The 26572-nt window shown below is 42.0% G+C and overlaps 2 protein-coding genes across 2 annotated transcripts in view; one reads left to right on the top strand and one right to left on the bottom strand.

Moving 5' to 3' along the window:
- adcy2b (adenylate cyclase 2b (brain)) overlaps positions 1–2134 on the top strand; it is a 94800-nt gene extending 92666 nt beyond the window's left edge. The window contains exon 14 of the mRNA XM_020520457.2: positions 1660–2134. Coding sequence (XP_020376046.2) covers positions 1660–1812 — 153 coding nt within the window. The 3' untranslated portion in view covers positions 1813–2134. The remainder of the gene's footprint in view (positions 1–1659) is intronic.
- A 6396-nt stretch (positions 2135–8530) lies between these two features.
- Positions 8531–26047, bottom strand: c2h5orf49 (chromosome 2 C5orf49 homolog). Its single transcript, XM_048616656.1, has 3 exons — positions 25928–26047; positions 13150–13266; positions 8531–8722 (listed from the first exon to the last, which is right to left on the bottom strand). Exons 1-3 carry the CDS (start codon positions 26045–26047, stop codon positions 8564–8566), a joined length of 396 nt encoding a protein of 131 aa, XP_048472613.1. The 3' UTR covers positions 8531–8563.
- Positions 26048–26572: the final 525 nt, after the last annotated feature.

The following is a 26572-nucleotide window of genomic DNA, read 5'->3' as shown; positions in this document are numbered from 1 at the left end:
TTTCTCTTCACAGATGCTGCCAGACCTGCTGAGCTTTTCCAGCAATTTCTGTTTTTGTTCAACACCACATCAGTTCTATGACACTTTGATCTTTTGCTTATAAATTCTGTGTCTGATGCCACCCCCTCACTGACACCTGAAGAAGGAATGAGACTCCAAAAGCTTGTGTCTTCAAATAAACCTGTTGGATTATAACCTGGTGTCATGTAATTTTTGACCTTGTCCACCCCAGTCCAACACTGGCACCTCCACATCATGTCACTCCACTGGTCCTCTGGTCCCAGCCTTGCTGGTTTTGCTGTCCTGTCTCACTGACCTTTTTAGTCAGTCTCACTGTCTTGCCTGACAGGTTCACTTCCCATTCCTACACCCACAACCTCCAGCCTTGCTTCTCGCTGCCACTTACTTTGCTCACTATGAACCTGTCAGAAGCAAGCAGAAGAGAGAACAAGCCTGTGATTGCAGGAATGAGTCCTCACCATTTTCTTTCATTCTACTCATGAGGGTGACTTTTCCCCAGTTGCTGAGACTCCAGGATGGAATTTTCCAGAATGAATTGTGGATTCCCAAGGTGACTCTGCCCACCATTTATTTTGAGCATTTCTGACCAGAGGTGGCGTAGTGAGAGTATGAATCTCTACCTGTCTATGTATGCCTACACATTGTGACACAACTCCAAAATTATATTAGAATAATGTAATAATATAACAGTACACTTACTTTAAAATAACATTTCTCCATGTATCAATAGAACAGTTATATGGGAAGCTAGCTGCCCACATCATGGGATCAGGGCTAAGGAATGCTTTTTCAGACCATAAAATGGGATTTAAGGATAACATACATATTAGCTGTGATTTAAACAAATAAAGAGGCCCAGTCCTCTGTTTCAACATCATCGTAAATTATTCTTTTCACTAGGTATTGTTTCCCAAAACAAGACACATAATGGAGGGATACTTGCAGAAGTTCCATTAAACATGCCATTGCTGGACAATCTCTACACAGTCTCTATCCATGATATTGCATGGCCACTTAATCAACATCAAGATGCTTCCATGGCCTTTTGTGACTGACCAGCAATAAAAGCAATGATCTTTAGAAACCAGAAACAAGCAGTCTGTCAGTTGCTATTTCAAAAATAAGGAACAGACAGCATGCTAACACCAGAATGACCAAACCTTTAATTCATGGGGCTGCCTCTAATTGAGGTTGTTGCCCATGTCCCAATATGTCCTCTATGCTTATCTGGGCTTCTTTTCCTGTCTGCATAGATGATAGGCGGTAACCATCGCCTACCTGCACTCACCTATCGCCATCCCACCTACCTTCCCCAACCCCCCCCCCCCATATTTATTTCAGAGGTCCTTTCCCCTTCCCCCATTTCTGAAGAAGGGTCCCGACCCGAAACGTCAGCTTTCCTGCTCCTCTGATGCTGCTTGGTCTGCTGTGTTCCTCCAGCTCCACACTGTGTTGTCTCTGACTCCAGCATCGGCAGTTCTTACTGTCTCCAAGTATCAACATGTTGGTTATGTTGCAATATTTTACAACCAAGTTACTAAAACCTCTTAAGATTGTTTCAATGTAAAGCGTTATTACATATACAGGATAAATTACTGGACTAATGTGTTTATTTGATTCATTTTTAATCATTCCTAGATAACAGAAGAAACCAGTAACATCCTACAAACACTTGGCTACAATTGTACATGCAGAGGAATAATAAATGTCAAAGGGAAGGGAGAACTGAAAACATACTTCGTAAATACAGAAATGACACGGTCATTATCACAAGGAAATCTGGTGACCTGATAAACAGAAGATTCAGCATCAAAGATCACATGTTCAGCAGCAAAGTGTGATATGCCTTTGAAAGAGTATTCTAAATATATAATTTGTACATAGTTTGATTCCATCTTTAGCTGCACATTCATTGCCTATGTTTTGGATATGTAGAGCTACTTGCATCTAAACTCTTAGGTTTAGAAACTCTCACATTGGCTGTGGATACCCTATTTGCTACAATTGAGCAAACTACAAGAATCACGAGGACCTAATTTTACAAAAGTGTTACACATTTAAAGTCACATTGTTTTGTAATAACTAATTCATTAAAAGTTTGTATGTTGTTTAATTTACAGAATCTGTCATTTGTTGTTCTTTTGTGGAAAAAATAAAAGATAATGTTTTATACCTCGATAGAGACCACCGATGAAACCAGTTTCAAACAAAAAAAAAACTCTGGATACTGGAAACATAAAACAAAAACAAAAATTGCTGGAGAAACTCAGCAGATCTCATAGCATCTGTGGGAAGAAAGCAGAGTTAATGTTTCGGGTCCATTAACCCTTCTTCAGTACTTCAGTATGTCAACAGTATTTCAAGATGGCTTTGCATCCTAAAGTACATTACAATGACTAATATCTACAGCGAAGACCAGGTAGCCTAAAAGTTGAATTGAGTCTGAATCAGGCTATAACATCTGTTGCTATTACCAAAGTTGAAGGGGGCTGTGAGGGGAACACTTTCCTTTTCCAGTCCCACTGCTCCACTGGTCAGTACAAAATTTTACTGACCCAGATTAGTGATATGGCCAATTATAGAGGTCTCAGATGGTGTCAGGTTCAGTGTTGGGAACAAGTCAGCCAGGTTTCTTTTGTCAATAACAAATAACTTCTCTTATATAAAATCAAAGATGCAAAGACTATTGGCAAGCAGGTTGGCTTTTGCAATTATATATATATATATACATATTTATATATATAAATACACTCTTTCTTAAAAAAAAAACTAACAGGAGAAACAGATGAAAATTCTGCAAAATCTTAACTTTAAAGTGCTTTGAACAAGTAACAGTTAAGTTCATTAAATTGTATAAGTTGTGCATTTTGTTCTCTTCACTTGTGGGATGTGGATATCACTGGTTGATTCCATTTATTGACTATCCGAAGTTGCCCTTGAGAAGGTGTTGATGAGGTACCTTCTTAAACAGCTGCAACCCATGTAGACCCACAATGCTGTTATGGAGAAAATTCCAGGATTTTGACCCAAGGACACTGAATGAATGGCGATATATTTCTAAGTCAGGAATGGTATGTAGCTCCGAAGGGAACTTGCAACTTGCAGGTGGAGGTGTTATCATCTGCCTTTGTCCTTCTAGATGGTAGGTGTCATGGGTTTGGAAGGTGCTGTCTAAGGATTTTTGGTGAATTTCTGTGGTGCATCATGTAGGTGGTACACACCGGTGCTACTGAACGTTGGTGGTGGATGGAGTGGATGTTTGTAGATGTGATGCCAATTAATTGGACTGCTTTGTCTTGGATGGTGTCAAGCTTCTTTAATGTTGTTACAGCTGCAATCATCCAGGCAAATGGAGAATATTCCATTACACTCCTCACTTCCATTTTGTAGATTGCAGACAGGCTTTAGGGACACAGGAGGCGAGTTACTCATTGCCATATTTCTAGCCTTTGACCTGCTTTTGAGGCCAGCATATTGATATGGTTAGTCCAGTTGAGTTTCTAGTCAATGGTAACCCCCAGAAATTTGAAAGTGATGGTAACACTATTGAAAGTTGTGGGGCAATGATTAGATTCTCTCCTGTTGAAGATGGTCATTGCCTGGCATTTGTGTGGCACAAATGTTACTTGCTACATCTCAGCCCAAGCCTGAATATTGTCCAGGTCTGCTGCCTTTAGGACATGGACTATTTCAAATCTGAGGATTTGCAAATGGTGCTGAACATTGTGCAATCATCAGCAAACATCTCCACTTCCAACCTGATGATGAAAAGAAAGTCATTGATGAAGCAACTGAAGATAGTTGAGCCTAGGACACTACTGTTATTAACTACTGCGAGGATTTCCTCACATTAAGATGACTGGCCTCCAACAACCACAACCATTTTCCTACATGCAATCACCATGGGTGATTATGGTGAGAGTTCTGAGCAATCTTTGGAAATTGTTCAATCCAGCTTTTCAGATGTCATAAGGTGTCAGAAATACTGATGTTTGGAAACTCTACTGGGTTCCAGAACATCTACTCAGAAAAGAATTTCCTCGAGAGAGTCTTTCATTTTCTGTATGTTTTGCTTACTGTCTCTTAGGTCTGTAAAACAGAAATCTAGGTCCAGAAATAATTGGTAGGCAGCTATTATCATAAAGCCACCCCCCATTCCCACCATTCTTTCGACAACCAGGTCTTCCAGTAAGTAAAGGTCATAAATCCCATCTTTATCTCCTTGAAAGCTTTGCTTGCCTTGATTTTTCCATAAACAGTAGCTGGCTTACAGCACATGTTAAGCTGTTGACTTCTTCCTTGATAAAATCACAGTGCCTTTTCCAATGCAGAAAATGTACAAACCATTCCATAGTTTACAATTTTTCCACTTAGTCCTTAAACATAAATGTGTATTGTCAACATCTGTTCCTTGCAGGTACAACATTACTAAGGAAAAGGCATTGGCCACAACAAAAACAAAGTTACTTTTGTTTCAGGGTTCGAGATACATTTATCTGGGTCCACATACTATTTGAATCACGTCTCTTCGTAACACCTTAAGGGCACTCTGGTCCTGCCTAACGAGGCTGACAGGTCCATGGTAAATACATCCACGAGCCAAAATGAAATAATATCAGTGAACTGCAAACACCAGCCATACCATCAGATGCAGGTTAGGTGGGGACAATATGCAGCAGGATTGGCCAATTCTTTTTTTGGCAAAAAACCTCGTGGCTGTCAGGAAATAAGCAATTAGAAAGAGTTCAAGATGTAGCTGGAGCACTCCTCTTGGTTCCACAAGTGAAAAGCACAGAACTAGTTTTTAAGTGGCAACCTTCAGCTATGTGCCCCCCAAAAAAACTAATCACAGCACCAGCTTCAGTCAAATGCCTTGAACATCAATTGGTTAGCCAAGGCCAATATGGCCATCAATGCATTTCCAGTGTAAATTGAGTGGGTACATGCTGCCTACTTTATTGGATTCAGGCATCCTGTGGAAGTGGGTCTGATAAGAAGTGACTTCAATGTGGTTCAGTCACTGACCCATTCTTAGTTGACAATTGGGATGAGAAAAATAAAAAAAAATACTCACATCAATTTGTTCATGGTTTGTAGTGTAGAATTTCACTTCCAGCCACGGAGCTGTTTGAGGGAAGGAACTCAGATAATTCTTGGGCATCAAGGTTTCTCTCTGGGCAGAATTTTATGGTACCTCTGCTGACAATTTGGGTTGGGGGGTGCTGGAAACCAGGAAGCCCCCCTCCCCCCATCCCAATTGAGGTCCCTAAACATCCCAACAAGCAGTAATAATCTTACCAGTGGGAGGAGTTAGAGAATCATGTGGTCAGGATGCCCAGTAGATCACCCTGTTTTGGCATTGGGTGGAAAAGTAGAGGTGCCTAATTCATTGGCCTCTATTCCAGATAGAGCCATGGTCTGCTCCCTCCCACTCTAACATTTCCAAAAAGACCCCTACTTTCCTATTCCCACAGAGCCTCGCATCCCCACTCTTAATTCCCCTGCAACAAACCAGTCCTATGAGCTCCTGCACTTAGACTGTGTGGATGGCTTATAGTCCCAGCAATTGGCACCACTCCAGGTAACGCAGCTGAGTCTACAGAGCTGCCTCAAATGTTCTGTATCTTTTTGAGGCTAGACTTTCCAACAAATGAGTAGCAGGTGAAAGTCTCACTTCACAGGTGAGGCTGAGATGGGGAAGCCAGCGACGGCAGGGCTATGTTCTTTGCCCACTCTTCAGGTTTGATGTGGAGAAGTTACCTGCCAAAGGGGCAGCACTCTGAAAGCTTATGATTTCAAGTAAACCTGTTGGACTATAACCTGATGTTATGTGACTTCTGACTTTGTCCACTTTTCAGGTGGAAAATAACGCCATCCCAAAAATCCTGCCCTATGGAATAAACAAGATCATAAATCTATGGGGCTATCCTTCTCATTTGTATTTTCCAGCGGCAGGAATTATGCATGCTGATGATTTGCAATACTGACTAGTGTAACTGGGAATCAAATACATTTGCAGTTTGATGGATAATGAGGTAGCACAAATTCCAAATAAAATGGGAGTGCTGTTGGGCTGGTGGACACTTGGCCTAGTTCCTTTCTAAACATGCAGCAACTGTAGTAAAAGACTAGGGAAACAATAATATGGTTAAGTGACCATGTGCCCAAAACTAAACATCCTAAAATCAACCCATAGCTGAAGAAATAGGGCCTGACAGAAAACTGGCCAAACTAAATTAAACAGCAGCCAGCAGCTATCAGCTACAGGGAACAGTGGAAATCAAGAGCAAAGTGGTCACAGAGGTTCAGGGGGAGTCAGTTGTAACAAGCCTGAGGGAGAACCATTGATCAGACTTTCTGACATTTTGACTTCCAAGCAATGCGTGAGGACATGCACCTTATACTTCTCTAGCATGGCAACGGTGAAGGGTACTGGTGCAACCCCATTGGATGCTTTGAACCCTGCTCATGACCCTATTGGCCAAAGGCCACAGAACATTTGGGAATGTCCAGGGCAAAAGGCGATAAGAACACACGCCTAGAAATTACTCCATCAGCAAAGACTCGCAGCAATGTCATGCAGAAAGACTCATGGCGGAAGACCATATGGAAACCTGAGAAGACCCAGAAGAACATCCACCCGACCTGTGAGACCCACATTCATGGAAAAAAGCCAGCCCTACGTTGGAGAGGAAGGAGATTCCAATGGCCCAGCTCAAAGAGATGGATCGTTCAAGGTAACATCCTTTCTCAGATGGATACTATTGGACAGAGAGGAAATATTTTGGGAATTTGGGAAACGTTCTCATTGTGGTTTTAATAATGAATACTTTATTAATAGAAGACAGTTGAACCACAAACCGAATTCTGTGTTCCTTTGTCCGCTTCACTGACAAGAGCGCATGGATGAAGTGTTTTCAATACATAAACTGGTCGAAGTGTCCAAAAGCATTGACAACAACAGGTAAACACTAACATCCTGGATAGTGTTTCAGAATTTGAGAACTCATATCTCACCAGACAATTTGCGCAAAATTGGAAGTTTCCATTTCTGGATTGCCAAGTGGACCCAAATAAGGGAAAAAAATCTGTGAGGGTAACAGAAAAAGAAACTCATAACATCAACCTTCAAGTTCTAATGGGAGTTAAGAAGTGGTTCTCATTCATCGGAAATGTAAATAAGAGTTTCTGAGACACATGAAGGAAAGTCAAAATGGAACTGCCTGCCACTTCTATGACCACTAGTTTAGTAGTTTTGCAGATTGTGCACGCAGAACTAGTCTAGTGTTAGTATTAATTCATGAACTTTTCTCAAATCCTAAATCATGACAACCCACTGTCTTTTCACCCTTTCTGGTATCAAGATACTAATTCTTAGGTCATGTTGTTTTTCCTGCGTGTCCATTACTTCAGAAAGAAGAAAATGATCAAGAAGATTATAAAGAGGAGGAGGAAATAAATTTATTTGTCTTCAATTATGAAGTGAATGAGGATGACTATCAACCAGTCAACCCATGAGTCACTGGGATTCTCTTTTTGGTCTTCAAATCACCCACATGACTTAAAAATCACAATCTTGGATGATATCACTGCCATTTTCAAAAAATCGTTGGGAAGGGAGAACCAGCAATCTGAATGCCACCAATTAAAAGATTTGTGAGATCATTAACAATGTTTGGTGCAGAAATTTGCTGTTTTCAATTGGAACGCATGGGAGAAATGGAAAGTTGGGAAACACATTAGAGCGCAGTTGTCAATGACACAGCAGAGAGCCACATACAGTTTGAAGCAGATGTGCCATCACTGGCAGCAAAGCTCAATATCTTCTTTGCCTGTAATGGATTTCCCCAATCCAGGAGATTACTGATCGTACAGTGATAACTAGACAAATACTGAGAAAACAGCCAGCCAGAGTCCCAAAAGGCAAAAGACTCTACTCTATGGGCTGCGACTTTGCCAAGAAATGGAGGGTGATCCAGGCCTAGGAATAGCTATTGTTCTGATATCAGGAATACTAGTGGACAGCCATCTCTTTGCAGAGGCACCAGGTATTAGTCTAGTAAAACTTCTTGGAACTGCATCATGTGCATTAACATCCTTCCTTAAGTATGGTGCCCTGTACTGTACATATTATTCCAGATGTAGTCTCACCTACACCCTGTATAACACTTGAGGGCATGGAATGGCCAAGTGATGCTGATTTAGCCAGCGACACTCATGTCTCACATCTTCTGCGTGTGAGATCCAGGGATGTTGGAGGGAAAATAGAAGATGCAAGGGGGCTGGAGGGAGCCTGTCATGGAGGCTCCAAGGGGACTCAGTTGGCTGCAGATAATGTTCATGGATGACCATCCATCTCTGAAGAAATGGAAAAATGTATTTAAAAAAAAAGTCTACAAATTCAGATTTCTTTTTAAGCTTGAATGATTTTCAAATTTTTAAATCAAGAATGTATGTTTTATTAAAAAGATCTATATTTAAAAAGAAATATATTAAAATTACAGAGAAAATGAGCCCAGATCAGACTGATTTTACTTGTCTTTCATTCCTGATCCTCTTCCAAATAATTAGCAATACCATTCCTTCTGTAAAATTCTGTTTGGACTCGGGCAATTCTGACAAAAGCCCGATTTGCTGATTCAAGTGCAGGGCGTTTACCATAGATGGATGATGACAAGACTGGAACTGTGCGAGCTCTTTCCTGAAAGAAAGACGTAGTTATTACTCAAAAACATTTATAGTGCTAACAGACCAAAGCAAATAATATTTTAAACACACTATTGTTATTCAACAGTTTTATTGTTTTCATATTTTTTTCCTCATGAAATCAAAGTCAGAAAACAAAACTAATTCTGAACTTTTTCCACACTTCCTGCATTAACTTAATAAAATGTTTTACTTTCCATTCAAAATGGATTGCAACTCAAGAGTCAAAAGTTTGTTTTTCTGATTGAATGACCAATTTAGCTTTGCCCCAGGAGAGAAGATGCGTGGACACAATTTTCTCATTCCTTCGATAACAAGGTGTAGAGCTGGATGAACACAGCAGGCCAAGCAGCATCAGAGGAGCAGGAAGGCTGATGTTTCGGGCCTAGACCCCTCTGATACTACTTGGCCTGCTGTGTTCATCCAGCTCTACACCTTGTTATCTCAGATTCTCCAGCATCTGCAGTTCCTGCTATCTCTTTCTCATTCCTTATTCTGATTAAATCATTGTTCAAATTTATGAGTCGATTGTGTACAAAATGCGTTGGGAAAAATTGCAGAAGCTATTCTGTTCAATACGTTCTATGCCAATACCTTCACAGGCAGTGAAGACAAAACAGATCCAACAGGGGGAGGCAATGGCCTGTTAATCCAGAGACCCAGATAACGTTCCAGAGATAGTAAGAACTGGAGATGCTGGAGAATCTGAGCTAACTAGGTGTAGGGCTGGATGAACACAGCAGGCCAAGCAGCATCAGAGGAGCAGGAAGGCTGACGTTTCGGGCCTAGACCCGAAGCCTTCCTGCTCAGCCTTCCTGCTCCTCTGATGCTACTTGGCCTGCTGTGTTCATTCAGCTCTACACCTTGTTATCTCTAACGTTCCAGAGACCTGGTTTGAATCCCACCATGGCAGATGGTGGAATTTGAATCCAACAAATATCTGGAATTAAGGATCTAATGATGACATTGCCCAATGTTTTGGTCGGGGGTGGGGGGGGGGGGGGGTAAACCATTTAGTTCACTAATGCCCTTCAGGGAAGGAAACTGCCATCCTTACCTGGTCTGGCCTACATGTAACTCCAGCAATATGGTTGACTCTTAACTGCCCTCTGGGCAATTAGGGACATGCAATGCTCCCTAGCCAGTGATGCCCTCATCCCGTGAATGAATAAAGAAAACAAAAAAATTGACATGATACAGTATGCTTCCACAGATACTATAAACTCAAGTGAACATTCTTCATGCTCAGTCTAGACTGTTGACTGTCACATAACTGCAGGTATCCTCAATCCCATCCTTCACAGACTCCCATACATTCCCATCATAGCTACTGAAAGTGGAAACACTGGATGAATATTCCATTCCCTATCGAGAAAAGAATGGAAATTTTGTGGTGCAGTAGGTAGAATTCCCACCGGGTGGGTAGGGAGTAAATGATAGGATAAAGGATAGAGCCCAAAGAGAGAAAACAGCAGTGGGATAGACAAATGAGTTGATAACGATCTGGCTAGGAGGGTGAATAGCTGTTAATGGAGACTATCAGTGACTAACAATAGGATTAACACCCCTACCCCACCCCCTTCCTATTTTCTGCATATAAACCAATGTTTTCCTAACTACCATCAGTTCTGAGGAAGGGTCACCAAACCTGAAATGTTAACTCTGATTTTTTTCTTCACAGTTGCTGCCAGACCCGCTGAGTTTTTCCAGCAACTTCTGTTTTTGTGACCAAAAAGAAGTGTCAATTTGTAAATCCTTTCAACATACTCCATGGGCATACAGAAACAGCAGGAGAGATTTCTGGTCAGTCACGTGGTGGAAAGAAATTGCAGCCTCCACCGTCCTATACATGGCTCCAGACTACAACATGCTTGCGAAAATGTTTGGTTTCTTAAGAGGAGCGGAGTGCTGGTTTGACAGCTGGCATGATCAGTTTGGTGCCAACAGCACAGAGTTTGTTCCCTATTCCAGTTGAGGTGGATTTAGGACCTACCTCCTTGCCCTGCGCATGGTAGAGAGCTCATGATGCTGTGGATTGGGTCTGTGTGTGTAGGAAATCAATGATGAAGATCCAAGAAAGGCATTGAAAACAACCATAACAACGCAAACAGGTTTCACAAGTGAGACAAGATACTTTAGTACTGATTGTTCCCAGGGTGGAGGGGTCAATTACTAGGGGACACATATTCAAGGTATGAGGGGGGAAATTTTAAAGAGATGTGCGAAGCAAGTTTTTCCACACAAAGATTGGTGAGTGCCTGGAACACACTGCCAGAGTTAGTGGTGGAAGCAGACACAATAGCAGCTTTCAAGAAGCACCTGGACAAACACATGAATAAGAAGGGAATAGGATATGGATCCTACAAAAGTGAAGACAGCTTTAATACAGAAGGGCAAAACGTAGCACAGGCTTGGGGGGCCAGAAGGGTCTGTTCCTGTGGTGTATTGTTCTTTGTTTATCAGAAATTAAAATCTAGGACATTCCATTCTGTAAAGCTTATCGTGGCATCAGGTAAAGTACTTACTCACCAGGCTAACAGAGAAAAAAGCCTGTGAGAGTGAAATGTATGTTTTCTGAACATTTCTTACAAAACAGAATTCAATGGCATATTATGAAAACACCACAGTAAACATTTTGAAAGTGAACTGGATGTCCAAACATATCCCATAATATTTTATATAACTTGCACCTGCTTAAATGTCCTTCTAAATGTACACTTCATATTCTAGTGCAACTGTTAGGAATATCTATATCCCCAAAATGGGAAATGATTTCATGCATGGTTTTTCCACCTAACATCAGTAACTGAATTTCAAAAGTAATTAATTGATTGTGAAGCACTTTGAGATTCTGGGAAATTGTGATAAGGTGCTGCACGGTATTTTTTCTTTAATATGTACAAATAAGAATAACAGTGTTATGGACCAGACCAAACCCCCTGAAAACATATCAAGAAGATAGCTTAGACCCTAACTTATTCTTATTTTAAAGGCAAGTACCAGGTGTTGTGTTCTGGATGCAATTCAAATGGTCAACCTACTAGGCTTGAAGCAAAATACACTTTATTCATACTATAATTAAAATACTGACATAATTAAAACAAGCATTGGCTTAACCATAACTCTGTCGAAATACATAAAGTAACAAACTCCTCATTAACTGTTCCAATATAGTAGCATCTCAATAGCACACCTTTGGCAAAGGCGAAGTCAGTAAAATAGATTGTCTCACATGCAATTCTAGCAGCAGGAAGAGAACCCAAGCTTTTAGCTGTAGCAAAGAGAGAGAAAGACAGAGTAAGAGAGAGAGAGATGTAGCAGCTTTCACAACCCCAACAGCTACTGAAAGCTAAACTAAAAATCCTGGTTCTGTGGGATCTTGACCCCACCCATTCAAGCTGCTTCTATTGTTCCAACTTTAAAAAAAAATCCCCAAGGCCTCAGAAGCAGTTTACTTTATTACCTTGAAGCAGACCACTCTATACCTGTGTCTCAACCAAACTATATCTTTTAAAGCCATAGTATCGTCACAACAGCAACAAAAGAAAAATCATCAAAAATATTACAAGCTTTAAGTTGGGTACCATACAAATTGGGTAAATTACAAGGAACCAGACTATTCATGAACCTTCTCAGCTTTTCTGATTTCAGTTCAAAAACTTGAGGGAAAAATTCTGTCCATTTTGGTTGCTAGGAAGAAAGGAACACTTGGCGTCTTTAAGCAATTATGTTTAAATTCCATCAAATTAAATGGAAGCAAAGTTTAATGTTAAATCATTTATTTGTTTAACTCATTTTTAGAGTGTAACTGAATCTGAAAAGAATGAACTTCAGTTTAGAGGTGAAAAGAACCAGTGCCATGCAACCATTCTAAAGACTGGAGTATGGAACTCATTTGCCCCCATTTTTGAGCGCAACTCAGCAGTTCAGGGTGTTCCCATGTCTGGTGAAAACAAGTTAAGAAGCAACATCTAAAGAAAGGGCAACTGATAGGGACATCAAGGTGGGGGTAGAGGTGGAGAATCTACCCTGTCCCAAGGTTGGAGGCCTCTGCCTTGTTCTCCCACTATCCTGCTGATCTTGAGTTGGTTAGCAGGGTAATATTTGTGCATAGCATTCTTTGAATATTTGGAAATGTTTCAAAATCATTAAAAACATTATAAAAATGATATGGTAGCATAAGAACGCTACCAAGTTTTGTAGATTTTATCATAATTGAAGGAAAAAAAAATGAATTGCCCCCAGTGATGGGACAAAAACAACTGAGTTGCTACAAGAGAATGTTAAATACTTGCAATCATCTTTTGAAGGGACAATGCAGCTTTGATTGCCTCTCTTTTGCAAGTTGGATGATATCCATTCGTCAGGGTATAACAATTCAATGATCACGATCATTCTTATCTAAAAAGGCTAGTAACATACCTCAGCATTGACATTGAGACCTTGGTTGTTGCTATGTTCTCGATCATCACGATGAATCTTATTATTGTACCCTTCATGTACTTTAAAAACCTGATCATACAGCAGCACGGATACTTCCTAAAAAAAGATTTCCAGATGTAAAATCTTTCTCAACTTGCATCGCAGTATAATTCCTACTTGGAATTATTCAGTTTATACAAAATATGTAATGACAAATTGATTTCTATTGCAAAACCCATGAACAAATATAATCTAAGAATCTAAGTCTTCAAAAAAATGCGTAATTTGTTTTAGTTTTTCACTATATAATCTTTATAACTCTTTGTGACTGGTGACCAGACCTGAAACGTTAACTCTGATTTCTCTTCACAAATGCTGCCAGGCCTGGTGAGCTTTTCCAGCAACTTGTTTTTGTTTAAGGTAAATAATATGTTGGCCTTCATAATGAAATTATTAGAGTACAGGAGCAGGAATGTTTTACTGAAATTCTACAGGGTCTTGGTGAGATGAGACCTGGTATATTGACAGGATATTCTGGCGAAGAAGGGAGTGCAACGAAGGTTTACTGCACTGATTCCTGGGATGGCAGGATTGATATATAAAGAGTGACTGGATAGGTTATGACTGTATTCACTGAAGTTTAGAAGAATTAGAGTGGATCTTATAGAACAGAACTAGGCAGGAAGGTTTTTCCTAATGACTGGGGAATAGAGAACCAGAGGTCACAGTCTAAGGATCTTGGGTAGGCCATTAGCACTGAAATAAGGAGAATTTTTTCACCCAGACAATGGTGAACCTGTGGATTCTTGGCAACAAAGAGCAAGTGAGGTCAAAACATTGAAATTTTCAAAAAATAATTAGATATTGTTCTAAAACGATCAAAGGGTATGAGGAGAAAGCAGGAACAGTGTACTGAGTTTGATGATCAGCCATGATCATTACCGAATAGCAGATCAAATAGCCTGCTCCTGCTCCTATTTTCTGTGTTTCAATGTTTCAAATGATTTTATCATCCAGCTTCTCACTGCATCTTTGTACAGCTTATACACTTTCAACAATAGCAACTTGCATTTGTATAGCACTTTTAACATAGAAAATCATCCTGAATTGATTCATAAGAACATGCAGAAAACAGAAGATGAGCTAAAAGAGAGATGGTGATGAATGCCAAAGTGCTTGGTTGACAGTTTTTAAGAAATGTCATAAAGGAAAGTCAAGTGTAAAATCAGAACAGTTTAGGGAGGAAATTTTAAGAGAATAGAATTCTGGCGACTGAGGGCTTGGCAGCTATAATAGAGTGGTGGAATGGTTCAGGTTATGTTGGAGATGCACGAGAGGCCACAACCAGCAAAAAAAAACTTGGCTCGTAATTCAGAGAGGATACAAGGCAAGGGGAAAATTACAGGGATAAGCATGGTGGTGGCTATGAAAGGCTTTACACAATACAATGGGAATTTTAAATGGGAAATCTAAGACATTGAGAATCCATAAGTCAGGGAGGATGAGGTGTTGGGTGATGTAACAGAGGGATTAAAAGAATGCAAGCACTGAAGTTTGGGATGAGTTGAAGTTTACGGAAGTTGGGGATGGTAGTTTGAATAAGCCATTCTAAAGAAGGCACTGTTAAACAATGGAGGAAATTAGATGTCAGGAAAATTGGTTAGTCTTGCCATGAAGTAATGAGGTTAAACAGCTGCATTTAGGACAACATATACATATCATAATATCCTGAAGAATATATAAATAACTAAACAAAAATCTCATTGGAGGAAGTTCTATTAAGCAAAAAACAAGATAAAGTAAAAGATGATAACAAATATTTAGCAGAGAGGTTAACATGATGCACATTCCTTGGTCCAGTCCCTTGATCACCACCCACAACTGTCTCCACTACCTCAATGATGTCTTCAGTGCAGCTTCCTGCTCTCATCCAGAATTAGAAAGATTCAATTTTCCTTCCAATTTGCATCCTCCTCTCACCTTCACATGGTCCATCTTTGATTTTTCCCATCCTTGTCTTCACTGTTTCCATTTCTGAGGATAGGTTATCCACTAACATCCATTACAAGCCCACTGGTTCTCACAGCTAAAAACCGAAAGAACTGTGGATGCTGTAAATCAGAAACAAAACAGAAGTTGCTGGAAAAGCTCAGCAGGTCTGGCAGCACCTGTGAAGCGAAATCAGAGTTAACGTTTCGGGTCCGGTGACCCTTCCTCAGAACTGATGGTAGCTAGGAAAGTGTCAGTTTATATGTAGAAGATAGGGTGGGGGGAGGGGATAAAGTGTAAACGATAGGTGGGGATCTTAACAGCTATTCACCCTCCCAGCCAGATCGTTATTCACTCCTTTGTCAGTCCAACTGTTCTCTCTCTTTGGGCTCCAGCCCAAGGAAACTTTTGATTCAATTAATGCCATCACTCCAAGATGGAATACTGTCCTCCTGACTTGCAAAAAAGGCAAAGAAAAAGATAAAGAATAAGGTGAAGCTTGCTGTACAGAATTCAAATTATCTTCCATCTGCTTCAGGTATATATGCAAAAGACACTCTGTGATGTTTTGCCAGAAGAGAACCAACTCTTTCATTGCTGCAATTTACCAGTGACAGGGAGATGAACAGCTAAGACTGGTTATGTTATGGATTGCTATGAGAAAGGATGTACCTTTACAAGATATAAAATTAAATGCATTCAACTTGTCTGACATAAAACCAAAAGGTCTCCTGTAGTATTGCACTCCTTTTATTCTCCAACTGTTATTCTCATTTCATAATAAAATAAAGAAATTGTGGTTTACATGCCTTACATGATCCACACCGTGCTCTTAAAAAGAAACAGCTGCATCTTAGATAAAAGAAACAAACCAAATCCATTTCTATCAAGACTTATTGAATGAACTATTTAAAAATTAATGCCTTCCAATCAAATATTTAAACTTTTTTTTAAGAAAGCCAATACACATGATTTTATTAAACTTCTAAGCTTTCTTAGTTACAAAGAAGGAATTGCTTTAAGATTATTTAAACTCTGGATAAGAATTTTATTTTGACAATATCCAAGCTTGGGCTGACAAGTGACAAGTGACATTCATGCCACACAAATGCCAGGCTATGAGCATCACCAATAAGAGACGATCTAACCACTACCCCTTGACATTCATTGGTGTTACCATCACTGAATCCCCCACTATCAACATCCTGGGGGTTATCGTTGACCAGAAACTCAACTGGACTCACCACATAAACACAGTGGCTACAAGAGCAGGCCAGAAGCTAGGAATACTGCGGTGAGTAACTCATCTCCTGACTCAAAGTCTGTCCACCATCTACAAGGCACAGTCAGGCATGTGATGCAATACTCCCCACTCGCCTGGATGAGTGCAGCCCCAAGAGCACTCAAGAAGCTTGACACTGTTCAGGACAAAGCAGCCCGCTTGATTGGCACTGCATCCACAAGTATTCACGAAAACGAAAAAACTGCAGATATCGGAAATCAGAAACTAAAACAGAATTTCAGAAAAAAAAACTTAGCAGGTCTAGCAACATCTGTGAAAAGAAAGCAGAGAAAATGTTTCAGGTCCAGTGACCCTTCGTCAGAAAATTTCTGTTTTTGACCCACTTAAAAAAGAGGACCATCTACAGCAGTGGCCATACCAGCAGTTGAAATTTTCAGCACATTGGTTTCCCTTTCTTTCCATGAAGGATGCTTCTACTTTGACATGCCCTCAGATTACTTAACTGTCCTAACAGAACCTACTCTCTTGATGGAGTTCTAGAGCTGTTGGCAGCTCTGATACTGACAGCCTGCTCACCATCTTCAAATGAACAAGAAGCTCTCTTGGTTTGATTCCAGTAATTGCAAGCACAGGACCCTATTTTGTCCTGAAATAAGGGCTCTGACGCTCATGTGAAAATCATATCCCTTATTTTCTGTCAGAAGCTTCTGGACAAATTGATGAAGCTGGACCAATCCAGGCAGAAGTGACCTAAAAGTTTTCTTACTCAGCTTAAAGCAATATTTCCTCTCTCCTGAGCCAACAGAAGAAAGCAAACACAAGAACCTACAATGAAAGCCTATTCAGCATTCTGATTTTCTTCACGCCAGCCTTCACTTGGGCTGGTTGGAAGGTGTATCAGGGAAGCCATCACTTAAATGGAATAAAAATGGTTTGTGTTGTATCACAGGTGGCCAAACTGCTCCACTACGTTATGCCCAGGCAACAAAAGTTTAAAAAAAATGATCCCAAGCTTTTGTCCTGTCTTTCTGATTTGTTTATGAAAACATAGGAACAGAAGTATGACATTAAGCCGAAACAAATTTGTCCCTTCCTGATGTATAACTGGTCAACGATTGCCACCCAGGGCAAGTCTTCCATGTATTATAGCTGTAGCCAGTGTGCCGAGCACATCAGCCAAGTGGCAACCATCCTTTCTGCAGGAGACCTCCTTGACATCAGAGGAAAAGGACATGGAGGAACCATCAGTGAAGACTGCCCAATGGACCTCCCCACTAGCAGCAGCACCTAGCTGCTGAAGCTCAGGACCGCACACCCACAGTTATGTGGATGGGTGAGGGAGAAATGCCCCAGGCCACTGGCACTCGGAGCAGTGCTAGTGGCCAGGTACCTGTTCAATCACAGTGGTGGTGCAACAACATCCTGAACAAGTTCAGAGATGAGCAAGTCGGCAGCTGGTACAATACAATCAGATACATGGTTGCACTGAAGTATTTAAATGGACCCCACAGAATAATATTCCCACAACTGACAAATAGCATCAAAAAGGATAGAGTCTCAATGAGCTCAAAGTTGCCAAGGCATTGTTGGGAATCACTCTGGGGTCTATAAGAACCCATAGAATCATTTTGATCCTAGTGGACTGGAGGAAGAAGCCTGCTTCTTAAAACCCAGCAGGAGTATAATCCCTTGGAGAAGGTTCATTGACATAACCTTGGCTCAAAAAAAGTTAGCCTCGTGCCACAATCAAGACTAATAGGGGACAGCAGGTCACCTACCAGTGGAAAGGCGGAAAAGGATTGTGGAAGTGCAGACTCCACCCAAAGCACTGCTATTCTTCCTCATCCTTCGTCCACCTCTCAAAGCTCTATATGTTGCCTCCTGACCCAACTGCAGAGTCTGGGTGTCCTCATACGTAAAGCACAACAAGTTAGTGTGTAGATACGGCAGGGAATTAGGAAGGCAAATAGAATGCTACTTTATCACAAGGAGCATGGAGTTATACCATTTTTAGAGTTTGGTATATGGGTATTGATTCCTTTTGTGAAGACAATCAGGGCCCTTTATTCCCACAGGCACTCTGGAATATTAGTGGAAGATTATTTGCTAATACTATGGGGCTTATAATAGGGAATAAACATTGAAAAGCAATAGCATGCTTTTGATTTAGAATAATGAAGGATTGATTTTAGCTTAGAAAAACAGAGCTTGAAAGCTTTTAGGGTAGTTTTGAACGAGACTGGACTGTGGTCAAAAGCAAAAGTAGGGCTACATTTTACCTGAAATCACAAAATATAATTTTTGTTGTTTCATGGGTTGGGAGTATTTTCTGAGGCTGAACTGTTTTTCACGTACATTCATCCCAAAACTGACTCATTAACCACATATCCAGAGCCCTATGTTGCCACAATTTTCCAATATTAATGCAATTTTCCCACTTGTCACAGGCAGCTCGAATGTCTCAGAAACCCTTTTCAAAGTGCCATATTTAGTAGGCTGTTGTGAACCTGCTCAAGCACGGGCAGTCCACCACCGCCCAGGGAAGTTTGGGACATTTGCACCAGACAGGACATACGCAAAGAGAAATTGGGTCCCTGCTTTACAGACAGGAAACCGGAGGTCCTAGTTGGCAGAATAGTGTGGAGGAGGGATTTACCCTTCCCACATGACCAGCGGATGAGACCAAGACACAAGACCCTGACCCTGTCTGGGGTTGCCATCAGAGTCAGTGTAATTTCACCCATCCTGAGGAATGCCTGGCAGTACCAAACAAGGTCAATGACCTTCGCCACTCAACCAGGACAACTGCCACCATGCTCTCTCTATTGCCTTACATTCAATGTTTCTGCTACTGCACCCACTTTCCCCCACCCAACCACCACACTGCTACACTTACAAATCTGCTCATTAGTTCAGGATACTTAACAGCTGTGCTGCTCACCACTTTCATCTCACTCAATCCTTCCCTTTCTCACATTCCATGAGAAAACAGGGCTGAAAGAGCCAGGACTGCTACTACAGTGCCTGACGTTCAGTTCCCTACCCACAATGAAGAAAAGATATTGGTCCTTACCACTGAGGATCAGGACTGGACCTGTGGAGTTGCTGAATCATCCCAAGTAACCAAGTAAGACACATTGTTCACTGCTGTGCTAGACTCCAATTATCCCCATTATAAATTGATTATTAAATGCCACAATTTCTATCCGTAAGTAACAAAGCATTCTCTTTTGTATCCAAAGTGTCTCCATGTAAAGATGGTGGTGCGGCAATACATCTCCTCCTCTCCAAGGGACAGACCACAGTCCAGCAGACCAGCTGGAGGGAGCATTCGCTGGTAGCTTTAACCTCTCCTTGTTACCATCAGAGGTCCTCACCTGCTTCAAGAAGACCACCATCATCCTGGCACCAAAGAAAACACATGCAACATGTCTCAACGACTACCGCATGGCGTCTCTGACCTCCATAATCATCAAGTGCTTTGAGAGATTAGTCATGGGCTCAGATCAACTCTAGCCTTCCAGCCTGCCGCACTCCTTTGCAATTTGCCGATATCAGCGAAACAGATCCATAGCAAATGCCATTTCTCTAGCCCGAAACTCATCCCTGGAACATTTGGATTGTAAGAATAGCTACGTCAGGCTCCTATTTATTGACCACAGCTCCGCCTTCAACACTATAATCCCAAACAAACTAATGTCAAAACTCCAAGACCTAGGTCTGCCCTCAGCATCTGGATCCTCAGCTTCCTGACCCACAGACAGCAATCAGTTAGATAGATAGTGGCACCCTCTCCACGATAATCCTCAACACCGGCACACCACAAGGATGCATATTCAGCCTCCTAATGTATTCCCTGTACATTCACAACTGCATGGCCAAATTTCACACGAACGCTATCTACAAGTTCACTGACAACACCACTATTATAGGCCAGACATCAAACAATGATGAGTCAGAACACAGGAAGGAGATAGGATGCTTGGTGTCATGGCGCAAAGATAAAAATCTCTCCCTAAATGTCAGCAAAACTGAAGATCTGATCATTGATTTCAGAAAGAAAAGGATGAGGACTTGCCTCTATCTACACCAATGGAACTGAGGTGGAAAGGGTTGAAAGCATAGATTCCCTAGGAATAACGGTAACTAACAATCTGTCCTGGACCTCCGACACGGATGCTACAGTCAAGAAGCCACAACAATATCTCTTCTTCCTCAGAAGGCTATGGAATTTCGGCATGTCCATAAGGACCCTCAGCAACTTTTGCAGATGCACCATAGAAAGCATTCGATCTGGGCGTAAAAGTGCTGGTATTGCAACTGCTGTGCCCAGGACTACAAGGAACCACAGAAAGTTATGTACACCTCCCAGACCATCGTGCAAGCCAATCTCCCATCCATGGACTCCACCTACATTTCTCATTGCCCTTGAAAGGCTGTCAACATCAAAGACCCCTCCCACCCGGTTATACTGTCTTCCAACCTCTTCCATCAGGCAGAAGATACAGAAGCTTAAACACACATACCGACAGGTTCAAGAACTACTTCTTCCCTGCTGTTATTAGACTGCTGATTGGACTTCTCTAATTTCAAATAATGTTGATCTTCCTTCTGTGCACCCATAGCCTTGTATGTCTTGTTCTGTCTAAATGATCTGTATGTCCTTGTATGTTATGATCTGCCTGTACTGCACACAAAGCTTTTCACTGTACTTAGGTACATGTGACGACAATAAATCAAATCAATTCAGAAGCCTCAGAGGATGCCCTGGCAAGGCTGCTTTGTGCAGCCCTGACCAGCTCAGATACTAACACCTCAGCGGGAAAGTTATCTAGATTAGAATCAGTAGCACCTGCTGGTGAGCACATCATGTGTCTGCAGCTGGCCAAGGAAGAAATATCCCAGGTCACCAGTACTCAGAGAGCTGCAGAACCTAGGTACCTGCTCAGCCCCAAGCAGGAGAGGACCTGATGGTGTTAGCAATTTGTGACTTCATTGATAAGTACAGGCAGACATAGGTTTGTCAAAGGCAGTGGCCAACTTGACAGAAAGATTGCAGGATTGCAGCAATGTAGTAGGAACCCAGCTGCCTCAAGCATGTGATCATCTAGCTGCCTCCATTATCAGGTTAGCAGCTGCCATGGAGAGCCAGGTCCAGAAGTTTCAGAGTCTGCTAGATGTGTGCACAGACCTGCACTCCATCACTCCAGCCACACATGCTCCATACCAATGGCAAAGCTACTTTGGCACAAGGATCATGAGTTCACTTCAGGTGTACCTTCCCCACAAGGAGGCAGGGCAATGCCAGTAGACACCCAATCAGAGGTGGAACTACACACAGGCCCCAGAAGGTTTGCGTCAGAATACTCAGAGATGCCTGGACCTTCCATAGCAACCCTGCCTGCCACCTCAGCTCTGAGGTAGTTCAAATCAAGGGATGCTCCACCTTCCTCTGGGCAGGACACAGTATGCATTTTTGGGCAATCTAGCCACAAAACGTTCTCCCCCCTTCCTCAGCCCAAGGTCACTTGATAAACCTCCAAAGCCATTGGACTCCACTGTACAGCAGGTTCCCTCCACCCAGCTGCAGAATTCCAGACTACACTGAGATGTAGTGAGAGAGAAAGAAAGAACAAGATCTTCTGATGCCACACAGGTGACAGTCAATTTAAATATATCATCACATTTATAAACATATGTTCACTTTTCTTCATCAATTGTGTAAGCAAATGTCTGTTCAGCCCCAGCTACAACATTGAAGGTACAAAGCCTAACCATCCTGAGTACTACACAGTGTTAGATAATCCAAGGGATGAAGTAAGCAGCTCCTGTACCTTGAGAAGGGTGTGTGAAAATGGCAGATGATTACTACTTTAGCACCTGAGGTTGATCTTCCCAGGCAGCAACACATTGCTTGTGGAACACAGCCATTATTTTGATTGATTCATAATGTTGCCAAGCGTGCTTTGGGCCAAGATTTGGACTACATACAGTAGATTAATGCCTAAGGATCACTGTAGCATGTAGCGCTTCCTGGTGTGTTTCACTTTTAATATATTGGTGGCTGTGTAATGGTGTTGCCCTTTTACAATTCCCCAACTGTGTTCCTGCATATCTCCAGATTGATCGTACTTGACAAGAAGGCTGACCATGGTCCACTACCCAGACTTGTACAGACTCGTACTGACCACCCCAACTGGCCTATTGTGCCAAAGCTCCTGGACTGATAGAGGCTGCCTTGACTTACTGTGCCAGGACTCTCTGCCTGAATGGTGTCTCCCTGGATTTAACTCACCTGTGACTTTGAGACATGGCCTTTTGCCTGAAGCCTCTGTAATATCTTTGATGAGTACAGAGCTGGCTTATGGTGCATGTGCACCACTAACATAACATGGTGCCGTACAGCAATGCAAGAATCAGTGCTGAGTCCACTGCTTTTTATCATTTATATAAATGATTTGGATGTGAATATAGGAGGTACGGTCACTAAGTTTGCAGACGACACTAAAATTAGAGACAGTGGGCAGCGAAGAAGGTTACCACAGAATACAATAGATGGGCAAATGGGCCGAGGAGTGGCAGAGAGAATTTAATTTAAATAAATGTGAGGTGCTGCATTTTGGAAAGGCAAATCAGGGCAGGGCTTATACACTTAATGGTAAGGTCCTGGGGAGTGTTGCCATAAAAAAGACCTTGTGGTGCAGGTTCATATTTCCTTGAAAGTGGGGTCGCACTTAGACAGTCTAGTGAAGAAGGTGTTGATACACTTGCATTTATCAGCCACTGCATTGAGTGTAGGAGTTGGGAGGTCATGTTGAGGGAGTATAGGGCATTGGTTTAGCCATTTTTGGAATTCTGCATTCAGTTCTGGTCCCCCTGCTATAGGAAAGATGATGTGAAACTTGAAAGATTCAGAAACGAGTTACAAGAATTATAGCAGGGTCAGAGGGTTTAAGCTATCAGGAGAGGCCGAACTGGCTGGAGCTATTTTCCCTGAAGCATCAGCGGCTCAGGGGTGACCTTACGGAGGTATATAAGATCATGAGGGGTGTGGATAGTGTGAATACCCAAGGTCTTTTCCCCAGGGTAAGGGAGTTCAAAACTAGACGGCATAGGTTTAAGGTGAGAGGGGAACGATTTAAAAGTGACCCAAGGGGCAACTCCTTTTCCACACAGAGAGTGGTGCATGTATGGAATGAGCTGCCAGAGGAAGTGGTGGAGGCTCGTACAATTACATCATTTAAAAGTCATCTGGATGGATACAATGAATAGGAAGGGTTTAGAGAGATATGGGCCAAATGATGGGAAATGGGACTAGATTAATTTAGGTTATCCTGTCGGCATGGACGAGTTGGACTGAAGGGCCTGTTTCCATGCTGTACAACCCTATGACTCTAACATGCCCACCTTGTTGACTGATGACTGCTAACAACTATGACAAGCTGCCTGGTTTTGTGTTTGCACTAAAAGTTAAGTCAAGACAAAAGTATTGTGAGTCTTTAAGGTCCTGCAGAGGGGACAACGCACCAATTGGCAAGGTAAAGATAAGTCATGGCTGCTGTTAGCATTGACAGAGGCACAAGTGAGTGAGCACTAACCAGCGAGCTGAGTGTAACAGTCCTGAGGTGCACCCTGCTCCAAACCATGAGCTGGATGTTAATCCCTGTGTGCAAACTGTCCTTGTAGCAGCGTGATAATGAAAAGGTGCTGAAGTGCAGCACTGAAGTGCAGATCCGTGCTATAACTGATTAGTGATGTGGAGATATAGTGTAAAAGTTTGCTTTATGAAGGTTCCAGACCAGGAGTTTTTGGGTAGAAATTTGCAGATTATTACAAGACTGAGAAAATCTAAGCTTTTAGTTTTGAGTATTCAGGTAAGAATATGTTAAGGTACGCAGTGCAGAACTGGGGAGAAGCAGTTAAATCTTCTTTTAAGATATAAAAAGGTAATTTCTCTGGATTTGACTCACTATAGTGATGGTGTTGGTTTGCTGTACATCAAGATCTTTTAAATTTTTCTATTTAGATTTTTAAAAACATGTTTATTACACAAAAATTCTGCATCTGATGCCTGTGTTTCAGTGAACCAGCAGTTTAAAAATAATATATGTACGATCACGATGCAGTTAGTGCAGAGTGGATGCAACCAATGAGAACTGGAGACCTACTCTGGAACAACTGGTTCTGGCTTTGGCCTGAAAAGGTACCAGCTGCCAAGGCAATTATCCATGAAGGAGGAGCTGCCATGGACTAAATGCTCTGAGATAGCAAGAACCGCAGATGCTGGAGTCAGAGTCCAGTGTACAGCTGAATGAACAGGGCAGACAGCATCAGAAGAACAGGAAAGTTGACGTTTCGGGTTTATACCCTTCATCAGGACTGGGCTCTCTTTGTCCTGCTTGCGAAGACTGCAGGAACTGTGGTATCCATCTTTAATCATGTCCAGGCCCAATTTTATCTGAGACAGGTTTGCACTTTGGGAGTCTACCACAGAGTAAATTAGAAGAGGATTCTGCGAGAGCACATGATTTTGTTGAGCATGACTGAAGTTACAGGAATGTCTATCTGGCCCTAATAATTATCATTGTACCTTTTATATGATGAGATGAGATGATGTGGTGCCAGGGAAATAGAGATTCACTCAAATGTATCTGGGAAAAAGCGATGATACTCACTTTTGAAGAAAAATCCTCTATGTTTAGCTATTAAAATACTAGCTTAGTTCTGACTTCAGTAGTTTACCACAAGCAGCACAGATGAACAATGACAAGATTCTTCCGACATCATACTGAGGGCTCCTCTCTCATTCTAACCTTCCTCTGAAACTACATATTGAAACTCACCAACACCAAAATTGTGTTTATGTACTCCATCTAGGCCTTTTGTCATTCTCCAAGAGACAGTGATTGCTTTTCTCACTCACTGACTTATAGGAATTGGTTAGTTCCTATCAATGAGATAGCAAGAACTGCAGATTTTGGAGTCAGAGATAACAAAGTATGGAGCTGGAGGAACACGGCAAGCCAGGCAGCATCAGAGGAGCAGGAAAGTTGATGTCAACTTTCCGGTTCCTCTGATGCTGCCTGGCCTGCCGTGTTCCTCCAGCTCCACGCTGTTATCTGTGGTTAGTTCCTATGTTACTTATACACCTGCAAAAGAGGGCAGTGCAGGCCTGTGGGATGTAAGGCAGGCAGGAGGAACAAAATGGCAAAGCCATGATCATACCCACATAACAAAAAAGCCTTTCTTAAAATAACAAATTGCAAAAGCATTTTCAGATTTACCAGTATAACTTCTGTAGAGTTCTGGCACGTAAAAGATAAATTAGGCCACTAAAGATGCCACAAACCGCACACAACATTAGCTTATTTTTGAAAGAAAAACAAAATCATTTTTTATACCGAATCTTTGTTCTTGAAAGGCGGTTTTAACGAGACGGTTGAGTTGCCACGTCTGCAGAGGCTTCGTGTGTTAAGTATCTTTTAGAATTAAGAACGGAGACGGACAAAATTCGTAGAAAAGTTTCTGTTTGGAACGTAAACTCACTTTCTTCTGGTTACCGAAGTAAGTTAGCTCGTTTTGGTCTCTTCTCTCTGGAATGAAACTGAAGCCAGATAAAGCAGAAGGCGGCATGCTCTTGTTTATACGTTTACTTATTTCCGTCATGTCCCTTCGATTTATACCAGCGCTTGCACGGGGAAGTATGCACGCCCAGGGAATGCTGGCGTCCACTGGTTGCTATGTTACAAACACCCAGCTCTCAAGGGCCTGTTCAGGCTTCTTTTCAGCATGAATTACTTTCCAAGATGAATCATGACCAGGGTGTTATCCTCAACGCTAAACCCTGCCCACTCCCCTGCTCTCCCACCACCACCTGCTCCACTCCCTGTCTCACCTCTACCACCTGCTCAACTCCCTGTCTTCCCCCAGCACCTGCTGATCTTCCCACCACCACCTGCTCCACTCCCTGCCTCACTTCTACCACCTGCTCCTCTTCCTGCCGATCCACTCCCTATCTCCTCATTAACTGCTCCTCTCTCTTTCTTCCTACCACCTGCTAATCCACTCCCTGTCTTTCCTGCAACTGATGCTCCTCACCACATGTTTCTCCCCTCCACTGTCTCCCCACCACCTGCTCCTCTTCCCCGTCTCCCCTGTACCTGCTACTCCTCTCCCTGTCTCCCCACCACC

Source organism: Rhincodon typus, chromosome 2, assembly GCF_021869965.1.
Source record: "Rhincodon typus isolate 14 chromosome 2, sRhiTyp1.1, whole genome shotgun sequence".
NCBI classification, from domain to species: domain Eukaryota; kingdom Metazoa; phylum Chordata; class Chondrichthyes; order Orectolobiformes; family Rhincodontidae; genus Rhincodon; species Rhincodon typus.
This window is presented reverse-complemented; position numbering and strand designations above follow the sequence as displayed.

What these genes read in the sequence shown, in the direction of transcription:
- c2h5orf49 (XM_048616656.1), bottom strand. Translation starts at nt 26,047, where the DNA reads ATGACGGAAATAAGTAAACGTATAAACAAGAGCATGCCGCCTTCTGCT. An exon ending in ACTTCGGTAACCAGAAGAAA is followed by an intron (nt 13,267 to 25,927) that starts GTGAGTTTACGT and finishes ATCTTTTTTTAG; the next exon opens with GAAGTATCCGTGCTGCTGTA. An exon ending in GTCTCAATGTCAATGCTGAG is followed by an intron (nt 8,723 to 13,149) that starts GTATGTTACTAG and finishes TCTTTCTTTCAG; the next exon opens with GAAAGAGCTCGCACAGTTCC.